At 45.7% G+C, this 12,320-nt stretch overlaps 2 protein-coding genes and 1 long non-coding RNA gene across 6 annotated transcripts in view; 1 reads left to right on the top strand and 2 right to left on the bottom strand.

Annotated features, from left to right (window-relative positions):
- Positions 1–12,320, top strand: part of LOC115149113 (neurofibromin) — a 70,337-nt gene that overhangs the window by 37,329 nt on the left and 20,688 nt on the right. For 3 of the 4 annotated variants that reach the window (XM_029691645.1, XM_029691644.1, XM_029691642.1), the window contains exons 24-35: positions 429–545; positions 667–848; positions 1,105–1,316; positions 1,587–1,748; positions 3,539–3,642; positions 3,877–4,012; positions 4,310–4,372; positions 5,551–5,709; positions 5,828–5,925; positions 6,051–6,197; positions 6,429–6,575; positions 7,416–7,526. In XM_029691645.1, coding sequence (XP_029547505.1) covers positions 429–545; positions 667–848; positions 1,105–1,316; positions 1,587–1,748; positions 3,539–3,642; positions 3,877–4,012; positions 4,310–4,372; positions 5,551–5,709; positions 5,828–5,925; positions 6,051–6,197; positions 6,429–6,575; positions 7,416–7,526 — 1,638 coding nt within the window. The remainder of the gene's footprint in view (positions 1–428; positions 546–666; positions 849–1,104; positions 1,317–1,586; positions 1,749–3,538; positions 3,643–3,876; positions 4,013–4,309; positions 4,373–5,550; positions 5,710–5,827; positions 5,926–6,050; positions 6,198–6,428; positions 6,576–7,415; positions 7,527–12,320) is intronic. The other variant, XM_029691643.1, reaches the window with a different exon arrangement.
- Positions 7,575–8,638, bottom strand: LOC115149117 (uncharacterized). The gene is made up of 2 exons (XR_003866801.1): positions 8,284–8,638; positions 7,575–8,007 (listed from the first exon to the last, which is right to left on the bottom strand). It is a non-coding gene; the product is annotated as an uncharacterized LOC115149117 (long non-coding RNA).
- LOC115149115 (oligodendrocyte-myelin glycoprotein-like) lies at positions 8,930–11,002 on the bottom strand. Its single transcript, XM_029691646.1, has one exon. It carries the CDS (start codon positions 10,990–10,992, stop codon positions 9,757–9,759), a length of 1,236 nt encoding a protein of 411 aa, XP_029547506.1. The 5' UTR covers positions 10,993–11,002; the 3' UTR covers positions 8,930–9,756.

The following is a 12,320-nucleotide window of genomic DNA, read 5'->3' as shown; positions in this document are numbered from 1 at the left end:
TACCCGGACTATCAGCATTGACTCTATGCACACACACTGGACTCTACCCACACACTTGCACATACTGACACTCCATCAGATATATATATATATATATATGCTGCTGCTACTGTCTGTTATATATCCTGTTGCCTAGTCACTTTACCCCTACCTATACAGTATGTACATATCTACCTCAATTTCCTAGTACCCCTGCACATAGACTCGGTACTGCTACCCCATGTATATAGCCAAGCTATCATTGCTCATTGTGTATTTATTCCTCATGTTACTTTCTTAATACTTTTTTTTTATTGTATTCTGCGTCGTTGTGAAGTGAGCTTTTCACTGTTAGTCTAAACCTGTTGTTTACGAAGCATGTGAAATGAAAATGTGATTTGATCTGACCTCTAACCCCTGACCTATGCTTTGTGCTGTGTGATACACAGGGACCTAGACCAGGCCAGTATGGAGGCGGTGGTGTCTCTGCTAGCTGGCCTGCCCCTGCAGCCTGAGGAGGGAGACGGAGTGGAACTGATGGAGGCCAAGTCCCAGCTCTTCCTCAAGTACGTCAGCTATCTTCTCTTTACTCACTATTACTATTGAAGTTCATTACTTATGCAATGTGGCTTACGTCATAAAATGTTCTAAAAGAGAATGAGTAGAGTCTCCTTCTCCTCCTCCCAGGTACTTCACCCTGTTCATGAACCTGCTGAATGACTGCAGTGAGGTGGAGGATGATGGGCAGCAGGTGGCAGGGAGGAAGAGGGGCATGTCTCGACGCCTGGCTTCCCTCAGACACTGCACCGTCCTGGCCATGTCCAACCTCCTCAACGCCAATGTGGACAGTGGCCTCATGCACTCCATTGGTCAGTCTGGAAACCTAATATATCAACTTATCAGGAATGAGGCTTAGGCTCACTCTTTGGTTGGCTGCTTCATGTTTAAAGTGCTTAACATGCGAAATAAGATGTAATAGTGGAAGTGGCTTTAATTGGATCTCTGTTGATTACATCTAATTCATCATTAGTGTAGGGTCGTTAAAACAATACTTGTCAATGTTCTTCTCTCTTGTCACACTTAGGTAAGATTACAATACATTTCTCTCTCTTTCTGTGTGTGTAGGTCTGGGCTACCATAAGGACCTGCAGACGCGGGCCACCTTCATGGAGGTGCTGACTAAGATCCTGCAGCAGGGGACAGAGTTTGACACACTGGCAGAGACGGTGCTTGCAGACCGCTTTGAGAGGCTGGTGGAGCTGGTCACCATGATGGGAGACCAGGGAGAGCTGCCTATTGCCATGGCACTGGCCAACGTAGTGCCCTGCTCCCAATGGGTATGTAGTCTATTCACCACCCGCTGTCCTTTCTCTGGGACCTGACATCTTTACATTTATATTACACCTGGGGGTGTAAATGGAATAACATTTAAAGCAAATAGTGTTCACACTGTTTTCGCTTATATTACGCCACTGTACCACACTGCGATTGTTGAGGTATGAATATGAATGAATGCACCAGTGTTGCATCAGTGCTATGCCAGTGTTGTGTAGATTGTAGGTGTCAGAGTGTGAGCTGTGTCAGTAACAATGATTTTCTCCTGTCAGGATGAGCTGGCGCGGGTGCTGGTGACTCTCTTTGACTCACGCCACCTCCTCTACCAGCTGCTGTGGAACATGTTTTCCAAGGAGGTGGAGCTTGCTGACTCCATGCAGACACTTTTCAGAGGAAACAGTCTGGCCAGTAAAATCATGACCTTCTGCTTTAAGGTACACAACATGACTGGCTGGGTGCCCAGGCATGAAAATGTGGACAAAGTTTTTTTTACTATGCAAAATACCCCTGCTCTCTGACAAAGGATATGACACATTACAGTTGAAGTCGGAAGTTAGGTTGGAGTCATTAAAACTCGTTTTTCACTCCACAAATTTCTTGTTCACAAACTATAGTTTTGGCAAGTTGGTTAGGACATCTACTTTGTGAATGACACAAGTAAATTTTCCAACAATTGTTTGCAGACAGATTATTTAACTTATAATTCACTGTATCACAATTCCATTGGGTCAGAAGTTTACATACACTAAGTTGACTATGCTTTTAAACAGCTTGGAAAATTCCAGAAAATCATGTCATGGCTTTAGAAGCTTCTGATAGGCTAATTGACATAATTTGAGTGAATTGGCGGTGTACCTGTGGATGTATTTCAAGGCCTACCTTCAAACTCAGTGCCTCTTTGCTTGACATCATGGGAAAATCAAAAGATATCAGCCAAGACCTCAGAAAAATAATTGTAGACCTCCACAAGTCTGGTTCATCCTTGGGGCAATTTCCAAATGCCTGAAGATACCACGTTTATCAGTACAAACAATAGTACGCAAGTATAAACACCATGGGACCCCGCATACGTCATACCGCTCAGGAAGGATACGCGTTCTGTCTCCTAGAGATGAACGTACTTTCATGCGAAAAGTGCAACTTAGTCCCAGAACAACAGCAAAGGACCTTGTGAAGATGCTGGAGGAAACAGGTACAAAAGTATCTATATCCACAGTAAAACAAGTCCTATATCGACATAACCTGAAAGGCCACTCAGCAAGGAAGAAGTCATTGCTCAAAAACCGCCAGAAAAAAGCCAGGGGACAAAGATTGTGGTTTTTGAAGAAATGTCCTCTGGTCTGATTAAACAAAAATAGAACTGTTTGGCCGTAATGACCATCGTTATGCTTGGAGGAAAAGGGGGGAGGCTTGCAAGCCGAAGAACACCATCCCAACCGTGAAGCACGGGGGTGGCAGCATCATGTTGTGGGGGTGCTTTGCTGCAGGAGGGACTGGTGCACTTCACAAAATAGATGGCATCATGAGGCAGGAAAATTATGTGGATATACTGAAGCAACATCTCGAGACATCAGTCAGGAAGTTAAAGCTTGGTCACAAATGGGTCTTCCAAATGGACAATGACCTCAAGCATACTTCCAAAGTTGTGGTAAAATGGCTTAAGGACAACAAAGTGAAGGTTATGGAGTGGCCATCAGAAAGCCCTGACCTCAATCCCACAGAACATTTGTGGGCAGAATTGAAAAAGCGTGTGCGAGCAAGGAGGCCTACAAACCTGACTCAGTTGCACCAGCTCTGTCAGGAGGAATAGGCCAAAATTCACCCAACTTATTGTGGGAAGCTTGTGGAAGGCTACCCAAAACAGTTGACCCAAGTTGAAGAATTTAAAGGCAATGCTACCAAATACTAATTGAGTGTATGTAAACTTCTGACCCACTGGGAATGTGATGAAATAAATAAAAGCTGAAATAAATCATTCTCAACTATTATTCTGACATTTCACACTCTTAAAATAAAGTGGTGATCCTAACTGACCTAAGACAGGGCATTTTTACTAGGGTAAAATGTCAGGAATTGTGAAAAACTGAGTTTAAATGAATTTGGCTAAGGTGTATGTAAACTTCCGACTTCAACTGTATGTGCTCTTTGGCTTTCAAATAAGCATGGTGCCTGCTTTCTAAAATGTTTGTTTTGAGTTTTTGTATCCCCCCTCTGCTGTTTTCAGGTGTATGGCGCCACATACTTGCAGAAGCTTCTAGAGCCTCTACTCAGAGGGGTCATCACCGCCCCAGAGTGGCAGCTCATCAGCTTCGAGGTGGACCCCACCAGGTACCCTACCCCCTGACCCCACAGACACAACACATACACTCATTCACCCACTTTGTTTTCCAGTTGTACTATTTAAACCAAGGCAGCCCCCTCACTACCATCTTAGATGATTTATTTTTGCAACATGGAAGAAGAATTGTCCGATGCTCTGTTGCTGTCTCTGGTTTTGACTGGTTCTGTATCTCCTGCTGTGTCTGTGGTTGTGACTGGCTGGTTCCATGTCTCCGGCTGCAGGCTGGAGCAGAGTGAGATCCTGGAGGAGAACCAGAGGAACCTGCTGCAGATCACCAACCGCTTCTTTCTGGCCATCATCAACTCCTCCACAGAGTTCCCCCCTCAGCTGCGCAGTGTCTGTCACTGCCTGTTCCAGGTACATATTAGACTGCACACCTCAATTGCCAACTCCAACCCACTCCACAATCTGTAAACCCCCATCTTAACGGACAGGGTTCCATTTATTTGAAGCTTTTAACTTTTTCTGCAATGGCCACCATTATGTTTTCACATAATGTTTTCAGGGTGGTTTTTATTAACTAGGTAAATGTACATCAAAAGGTAAGATTTGCACTTTTGTGCGGTGTCTATATGAATGTAGAAGTATTTGTGCAGTGCGTGTTTGTGGTGTGTGTTTGCCGTGACTTTTTTTGTGCCCATCTCTGTTCTGTAGGCAACTTGCCACTCTCTACTGAATAAAGCCACAGTTAAAGAGAAAAAGGAAAGCAAAAAAGCAGTAAGTTCAGAGAATGTTCTCCCGGGCCACTCTGTTGAAAGAAAGGGAAAGTCATTCACCCTCTTGCTCTTCTATCACCTTAAACTACTTTATACTCCCGCCCTCCTTACAATCCTCACCTGAAATCCCACTACTAATACTTTTACTTTCAAATGAGTTTATATGGATTTTAATGTACGCTCACCACAAAAAAACTGGTGGCACTGGTGACACTACAGTATTCCTATCCACTGCTGTTACTGGTGTGGGGTTGGTGTTGAAAGGAGTTTGGGGGTCGATGATAACAGGCTCATGTTGCAGATGGTCAAGGAGCACTTTGGCACATAGTTGTGCTGTGCGACTCAGGATCCTGGGATCCACTCCGCTTTTTAAAGCTCTCATGGAATGTGTAACTCTTGTGAAGTCCTAAGGTTTTCTCTGATATTCATTACTAGCTAAGTTTCGCAGTGCAGAAATACCTCCACACCCTCAGTTCTCTATACTGCAATTACCGTATCTGAAATCTGCATCCATCATAGGCTGATTTCATATTGGCATGATGGTCAAAATTGCTAGCGGTAAATATCCTGTGTTGATCGGACTGGGTAAGCTGTGGAGGCCTGGTAATTGGCTGACCTTTCAAAGCACTCTAATACTGCAGGTCATTAATGACAGCTTGTCTTATTCCAGCAGCAATGAAACAAGACTTTTCATGAGGTTGCATTATCTCACAGCCTAGTAATTCCACTGCTGCAATATCCCTTTTTAAAACACGTGTGTTACAACTGATACCATTTTAGTATGCGGACATGCAGAAAGTTTGATCAATTTAGGACATTGATTTAATTGAACATCGCCCAGTGTTTTTTCAGAAGCGTACAGTATCACGTCTATCCTAGTAGTTAGGACTTGTCTAAGATTCTCTTCTCCCCCTTTTCAAGATTCCCAGGTGCCTTGCTTTCCTTTTAATCTCTTAACTCAGTTTTGAAGCGGGCCTAGCGTTGTGAATGTGGTTTGGAGGTGATGATGTGGCCATCTTGTCCTCTAGACTGTGGAATACTTTGTCTCCCTCCCCACTCTCCGCCCTGCACTCTTTCTACCCCTCTATCTTCTCCAACCCATGCCCTCGCCTCCTCTCTCTCTCTCTAACAATGAATCATCCCCTGTTCTTACCATCCCTCTAACACCCTCACACACAGGTGGTCAGCCAGCGTTTCCCCCAGAACAGCATAGGGGCGGTGGGCAGTGCCATGTTCCTCCGTTTTATCAACCCTGCCATAGTGTCGCCCTATGAGGCAGGCATCCTGGATAAGAAACCTCCTCCCAGGATTGAGAGGGGCCTTAAGCTCATGTCCAAGGTAAGAGGACAGGATACCCAGGGCACATATATACAAAGCTGATATGTCTTAATAATATGCTATATTCTATTTGAGGATCTGGCCTTGTTGTTAACATGGTTTTAATGTTCTCTTACAGATCCAGCAGAGCATTGCCAACCATGTTGTATTCACCAAAGAGGAGCACATGAGGCCTTTTAATGACTTTGTCAAAAGCAACTTTGATGCAGCTAGAAGGTATGATAACAGAATGATCTCTTCCCTCTCTGAGAATACATTGATATGTATTGGATGTTTTCACTGGATACTAATTACTCTTGCATGCGTCGCTAAATCTTGTTCCTTTGACCTATGTGTTCTAGGTTTTTCCTGGACATCGCATCTGACTGCCCTGCCAGTGACTCAGTCAACCACAGCCTGTCCTTCATCAGTGATGGCAACGTTCTGGCCCTGCACCGGCTGCTGTGGAACAACCAGGAAAAGATAGGACAGTACCTCTCTAGCAACAGGTGAGTGGGCAGAATGGAACATGTATGGCTTAGATGTTACAAGAGATAAGATGGTAAGATGTTTTACATAACCCAGATCTTTAGGATAAACAAATGCCATCTCACAGGAGGCTTTGTTTGATACTATTGTACACCTCTGTACCTTCTGCATGTGGCAGATGTGTATCAGAGAGTAGACTGGATGTTATGGTAACCTCTGAATTTATTTCTAACTTTGTTGTTCTTCATCAGGGATCATAAGGCAGTGGGAAGACGGCCTTTTGACAAGATGGCCACCCTCCTGGCCTACCTGGGGCCCCCAGAGCACAAACCTGTGGCTGACACCCACTGGTCCAGCCTCAACCTCACCAGCTCCAAGTTCGAAGAGTTTATGACAAGGTACATACATCAAGTTACTATTAATTACATACAGGTAACTGCCCAAATAAAGGAAACACCAACATAGTGGCTTAATAGGGCATTGGGCCAGAACAGCTTCAATGCACATAGATTCTACAAGTGTCTGGAACTCTATTGGTGGGATGTGGCACTGTTCTTCCTTGAGAAATTCCTTAAATTGTTGTTTTGTTGATGGAGGTGTAAAACGCTGTCTCAGGCGCCGCTCTAGAATCTCCCATAATTGGGAGAAGATTGGGTTGAGATCTGGTGACTTGAGACGCGCGCGCACACACACTTGTTTTACTATCCTTGTGGGGACCAAAACACACACACAACACATTTTAAACCCACTATGCTCCTTTGAGACCCTCTTTCAAAGTCACTGAGATCTCATCTTTTAGCCATGGTAGCCAAAATAATGGCCATTTTTATACCCTAAGCATGGGATGTTAATTGCTTAATTTACTCAGGAACCACACCTGTGTGGAAGCACCTGCTTTCAATATACACTGAGTGTACAAACATTAATAACACCATCCTAATATTGAGTTGCTCCCCCCTCCTTCTGCCCTCTGAACTAACAAGGAATTAACAAGTGACATCAATAAGTGATCATAGCTTTCACCTCTCTGTCATGGAAAGAACAGGTGTTCCTAATGCGTTGTACACCCGGTGTACTTTGTATCCCTTATTTACTCAAGCATTTCCTTTATTTCAGCCGTTACCTGTAGATCTCACTGTCACAAAGCGGTCTCGTAAAACAGGATATGAAAGCATTTGAGGCAGAGGTTGTTTTAGTAGTACTCAAAGTATTTCCCTGTCTTGATTCTGCTCCCTCAGACACCAGGTACATGAGAAAGATGAGTTCAAAGCCCTGAAGACCCTCAACATCTTCTACCAGGCTGGCACCTCCAAGAACGGCAACCCTGTCTTCTACTACATCACACGCAGGTGAGGCATGCAGACTCACATTTCAACAGAAAGACACAAAACGCTGTATTCACTTTATCATGATGCATTTATTCAGAAACATAGTTGTTTTAACATGTGTGCTATATTTTATTTTAGTAGATAACAAAAGGTTTTTATAAAGTGTCCAATGAGTACAGGTCATCGTGATCTTCCTTAGGGTGAGAATATATGTAGTTAAAGAATAGTTGGACATCCCAGATTGAGGAAGTGCATGGTGAATACAGCTGCCTTGCTGCCATCAGAGAGTAGCTATCTGCTGCAGGAGAGTGGGGGACAGAGCCAGGAGCATGATGCCAAACCCCCACAGAGAGGAGAGTGGGAGATTGGAGTTGGTGCCGCTGCTCGTGGGAACGGTGCCGTTGGTTCCGATCACAGTCCCGTGTTGAGCCAGCAAGAAAATGGCCATCGCAACCATTTGCAGCACACCACTACGAACATACATTCTCTTTCTGTGGTCAAACTGCCAATGTAGACATAAGACAACCAACATGCCACAGTCACCAAGCATGCCAGGTAGAACAGCATTTTTTACTCTTTCATTTGTAAATCTAGTACATTTCTCATGAGCTGTTTCCGTATTAAAGCTGTATTGTATTAAGGTCACTGTACATTCTAAATAAGTTCATCTTAGTAAACTGATTTGATCGAAGAATGCCAGCAAATTGATATCAATAAACATCTGATCAATTATTACAACAACGTGACCACCAACACCGTTCAAAGATCTGCCACTTACCGGTTATTATGAGGTACACCCTCTCAGCTTCAGTGGTGATGATTTGTGAAGAGCCAACAGTTTGGGAGGTATTTTATTGCACCTGGCTAATGACATCATTATAGTTGACTGTAGGTATTGGCAACTCACCACAACGGGGGCGGCCGACGTTTCTGTTTAGCTGTACCCATGGAAAATCACTGAACTGTTTGTTTCCACGTCTCTAGCTGAGATCCACCCATCTACAGCCCATGAACATTCTCTCACTCTCTCTCACTCACACACACAAGTATTTGTGGATGTGATTGAGTGATGTAGCCCGCTGTGGTACCAGTAGGAAACATAAAGGTACAGTATGGTGCCACCTGCTGCTGAGTCAAGGTCATAGCCTCTAAATTGTTGTGAAATAACGTGTGTGTGTGTGTGTGTGTGTGTGTGTGTGTGTGTGTGTGTGTGTGTGTGTGTGTGTACAAATCCATCGATCACGTGGCACTATTCATTCCTCTGTGAAGACTCAATAGCGCTCTCATTGATTAACTCAAGTTGAATTGAAAGACGACCAGGGTGCTGCCATTAGCAACTAAATTATCCTTAACTTCTGTGTGAGATTTTAAAATAATTGGTTCAAAGACCTACATCTGTATTAGAAGCAATTACTGGAACCATGTTTGTCTTCAAAACTTTTTTTATTTACACAAAGATTGACAACGAAGATTACAATTTTTCCGTTCACTATAATGGGGGATCCTGTTTTCTGCTAACAATGCCTGCACCGCCGAAGGCTGCTGAGGGGAGGACGGCTCATAAAAATGGCCAGAAAGGAGCAAATAGAATGGAAACCATGTGTTTGGTGTATTTGATACCATTCCACCTATTCCACTCCAGTCATTACCTGCAGTACCATGGTCGGCCTCGAACTCCCGTGGCTTCAATGAGAAGGGGCAGTCATTCTCCCCTGGAAAGAACAGCTAGTTTTCAGCTTTTCTCTCCAACTCAGACCACTCCCAGACAGTCCTAGCAAAATTCTTGCTTGAGAAATTGCTATTTGCTAAGAAGCTATTTTTGAACAATTTAATTGGAAACAATCAAAGGTATTTAATTATTATCCAGAAATGATTTGATATTGAGATAAAAACGTCTGCTTTGGACCTTTTTTTACATATTAAAAGTTGATGATGAAAACAGAGTTATGCAGATAGTGAGTACTAAAGTATTTGTTCAGTATCCCAATAATGATACTGTCCATACAGTGGTAGACTAGTAGTGTCAGTGTGAATGGTGTGTACATGGATGCTGCCTGTGCAAGTCATACAGTATATTGTTATTGATTAATGTAATGCAGAAGAGTTTGTTTGAGTAAGTGTCTTACAGTATTCAAAATGGAAAGAAAACAACAAAGTTGGTTTAATGATACTCATTTGTGTGTGTTTGTGCAGTTGTATGTCCAAAGTTTGACAAGGACATTACTCCAACTCCAGACATTTCCTTCAATTTTCAGAGGACATACCGGGTGTGAGTCAGGAAGAACCACAGGTTCAGTAGTAGTGGGAGTGTAGACCTGGGGCTGGGGGCTGGGCTGGTGTTGCGTACCGGGGAGCCACCCTGGTTAGGCCTCTTGACACTTCTGGTGCGGAGGGTGGCTGTTCTCCTTGTGATGGTAGAGGGGTTGTCAGTGGTGTAGAAGCTGTCAGTAGTAAATGCGGTGTCTGTTAGGAAGGGGTTGTCTGTGCTTGTCAAGCTGTTGTCTGTGTGGGACCTGTCATTGGGCAGGGTGGAAATGGCTAGAGGGGTGGAGGTGAACGGGTATTGGTCTGTGAAGAGGTCGTGGTCCTCTGATCCACTGGGGCGTCCTGGGGCTCTCCTGTTGTGGAGCTGGGTGTTGAGCAGGGCAGACTCGGACAGGTACCACGGCCACCTGGTGAGGGCCTCTGGAGGAGGAGGGTGGCTCTGCTCCTCCTGAGTACCAGCAGCCAGGGGAGGCTGAGTGTAGGAGGCAAAGTGCCACCCTCCAGTCCTGTCCAGGGGATGCTCTCCACAGACAGAGTGAGTGTGGCAGGGGCAGCCCAGCACGCGGGTGGAGGTGTGCTTGAGCCAGGCCAGCAGGTGGGTGATGTTGGTCTGGTGCTCACAGGCCCAGGGGTTGTCCCCCAGGGAGAGGAGCCGCAGGCTGCCAAGCTGGCTGAAGGCCCCGGGGCCCACAGAGGAGAAGCGGTTGGAGTGCAGGTAGAAGGTGGTCAGCCTGAACAGCCGTGCCAGAGTGCCAGGCAGCATCTGCACCAGGGAGTTGTGGGAAAGATCCACGGTCTCCAAGCTGGCAGGCATGTTGGTAGGCACGGTCCAGAAGTGGTTGTGGCTGAGGTTGAGCAGGTGCAGGCTGGTCAGGGTGTTGTTGATGAACACGGCCCGTTCCAGCTTGTTATTGGACAGGTCGAGGATCCGCAGGTTCCACTGGTAGGCTGTGTCGTTCTTGTCCAGCAGATGGATACGGTTGGCTGCAGTGTGGAGCTCCCACAGGGCTCTGGGCAGAGCGGTGGGCAGGCGGACCAGCCTGTTGTGGGACAGGTCCAGGGTGCGGAGGTGGACGAAGGTACTCAGCTGGCCGTCCAGGTCGTGGATGCAGTTGTGAGACAGGTTGAGGGAGTGCAGGTTGTGCTGCAGGCCCAGGGGCAGCGTCCTCAGGCCCCTCCAGGAACAGTCCACCTCCCTGTGGCTGTGGTTACAGGTGCACATAGGGGGGCAGACAGCCAGGGCCTGGAGACCCAGCAGCATCAACAGCCATAGCACGGCCACACAGTGGGGAGGGACACTGGGGGGCATCAGTAGCACACGCCTTGAAACACAGGTGAAACGCCAGGATAAATTAGTTCGAAACATGATAGCAAGCCCACTATTAGCTAGGCTACATATCAAAGCAGTAACATGTCTTAGTAAAAAAGCTTATAGTCCACATAGATAGTAGACAAAGAGCACGGTGAATGAGATGCAGATTGAGACTATCCTCTGCACCAGTAGTGGAGGAGAGGCTGTGTTACTGCAGTGAGCTGTGCTGAACACACTGGAGACAACGGTTAAGATCTCATTCTCTCCCGTTCTGCTCCACCCTCGCCCTCTTTCTCCCCCATGGAGGCTCCCTAACATCTGGCTCACGACCTCCATAAATATGCAGGTATAGTTATCAAGCGGCATGTGTAGATATACACTCGTCACAGTGCTGCAGATGTGCCTTCTCCAGCATGCTTATGCATACAATAGAGTATGTGAGTAGGGTTTAAATGTTTGGCGTTAACCCCTACAGTCAGTCCTATTAATTTAGGAAGGGAGTTCCCCCAACCTGCCTAGCAACAGACTAGTGGGCAGTGTGATGCTTTGACTCGAATGGCTTGTAGTCTGTTTTGAAGAGGATGTTCTGATTGGCTTGGGCTATTAGTCTGTAGAGGATACCTTTTAGAAGATGGTTGTACATCACTAGAGATGTGACTTCCCTGCTGTCCCATTTCACTGATGTTAATTAGCCTGTTCGATATATAGCCCAATCAGTGAGTGTCAGCTATTGAGCAGGGAGTTGTTCCTACTAGAACGGGCTGAATAGATTGGTTTTGTTAATGACTAAGGAGAGGACTGGGACACCGGCCAGTCCCGCAGCAAGCGGAGTCAGAGAAATGATGCACAGGGAGCAGTGCAAAGATTCAATTACTGTAGCACCATAGTCATGTATGTTTGTGTGTGCATTGTTGCTTTCTTGTCTTGGATTCCATGGGGGGGGGGTCTCGTGTGTGTGTGTGTGTGTGTGTGTGTGTGTGTGTGTGTGTGTGTGTGTGTGTGTGTGTGTGTGTGTGTGTGTGTGTGTGTGTGTGAGAGAGAGAATAGACACACTCACCTTTTCCTCATCTTTGCATTCCAGTCACTTCTCTCCTCTCTATGGTCCTCAGCCCAAGGCTGCTTTCTATCCTCTGTCTCCTAAAACACTGGACTGGCAGCTGCTTTGCTGAAGAGGGATTTTCTGGGGTTTGATGTTTTTTTTGCTCGTTCACTGTTTTTAACGCCCTCTTGCTTTTCCT

The sequence above is a fragment of the Salmo trutta genome, chromosome 15 (assembly GCF_901001165.1).
Source record: "Salmo trutta chromosome 15, fSalTru1.1, whole genome shotgun sequence".
NCBI classification, from domain to species: Eukaryota; Metazoa; Chordata; class Actinopteri; order Salmoniformes; family Salmonidae; genus Salmo; species Salmo trutta.
This window is presented reverse-complemented; position numbering and strand designations above follow the sequence as displayed.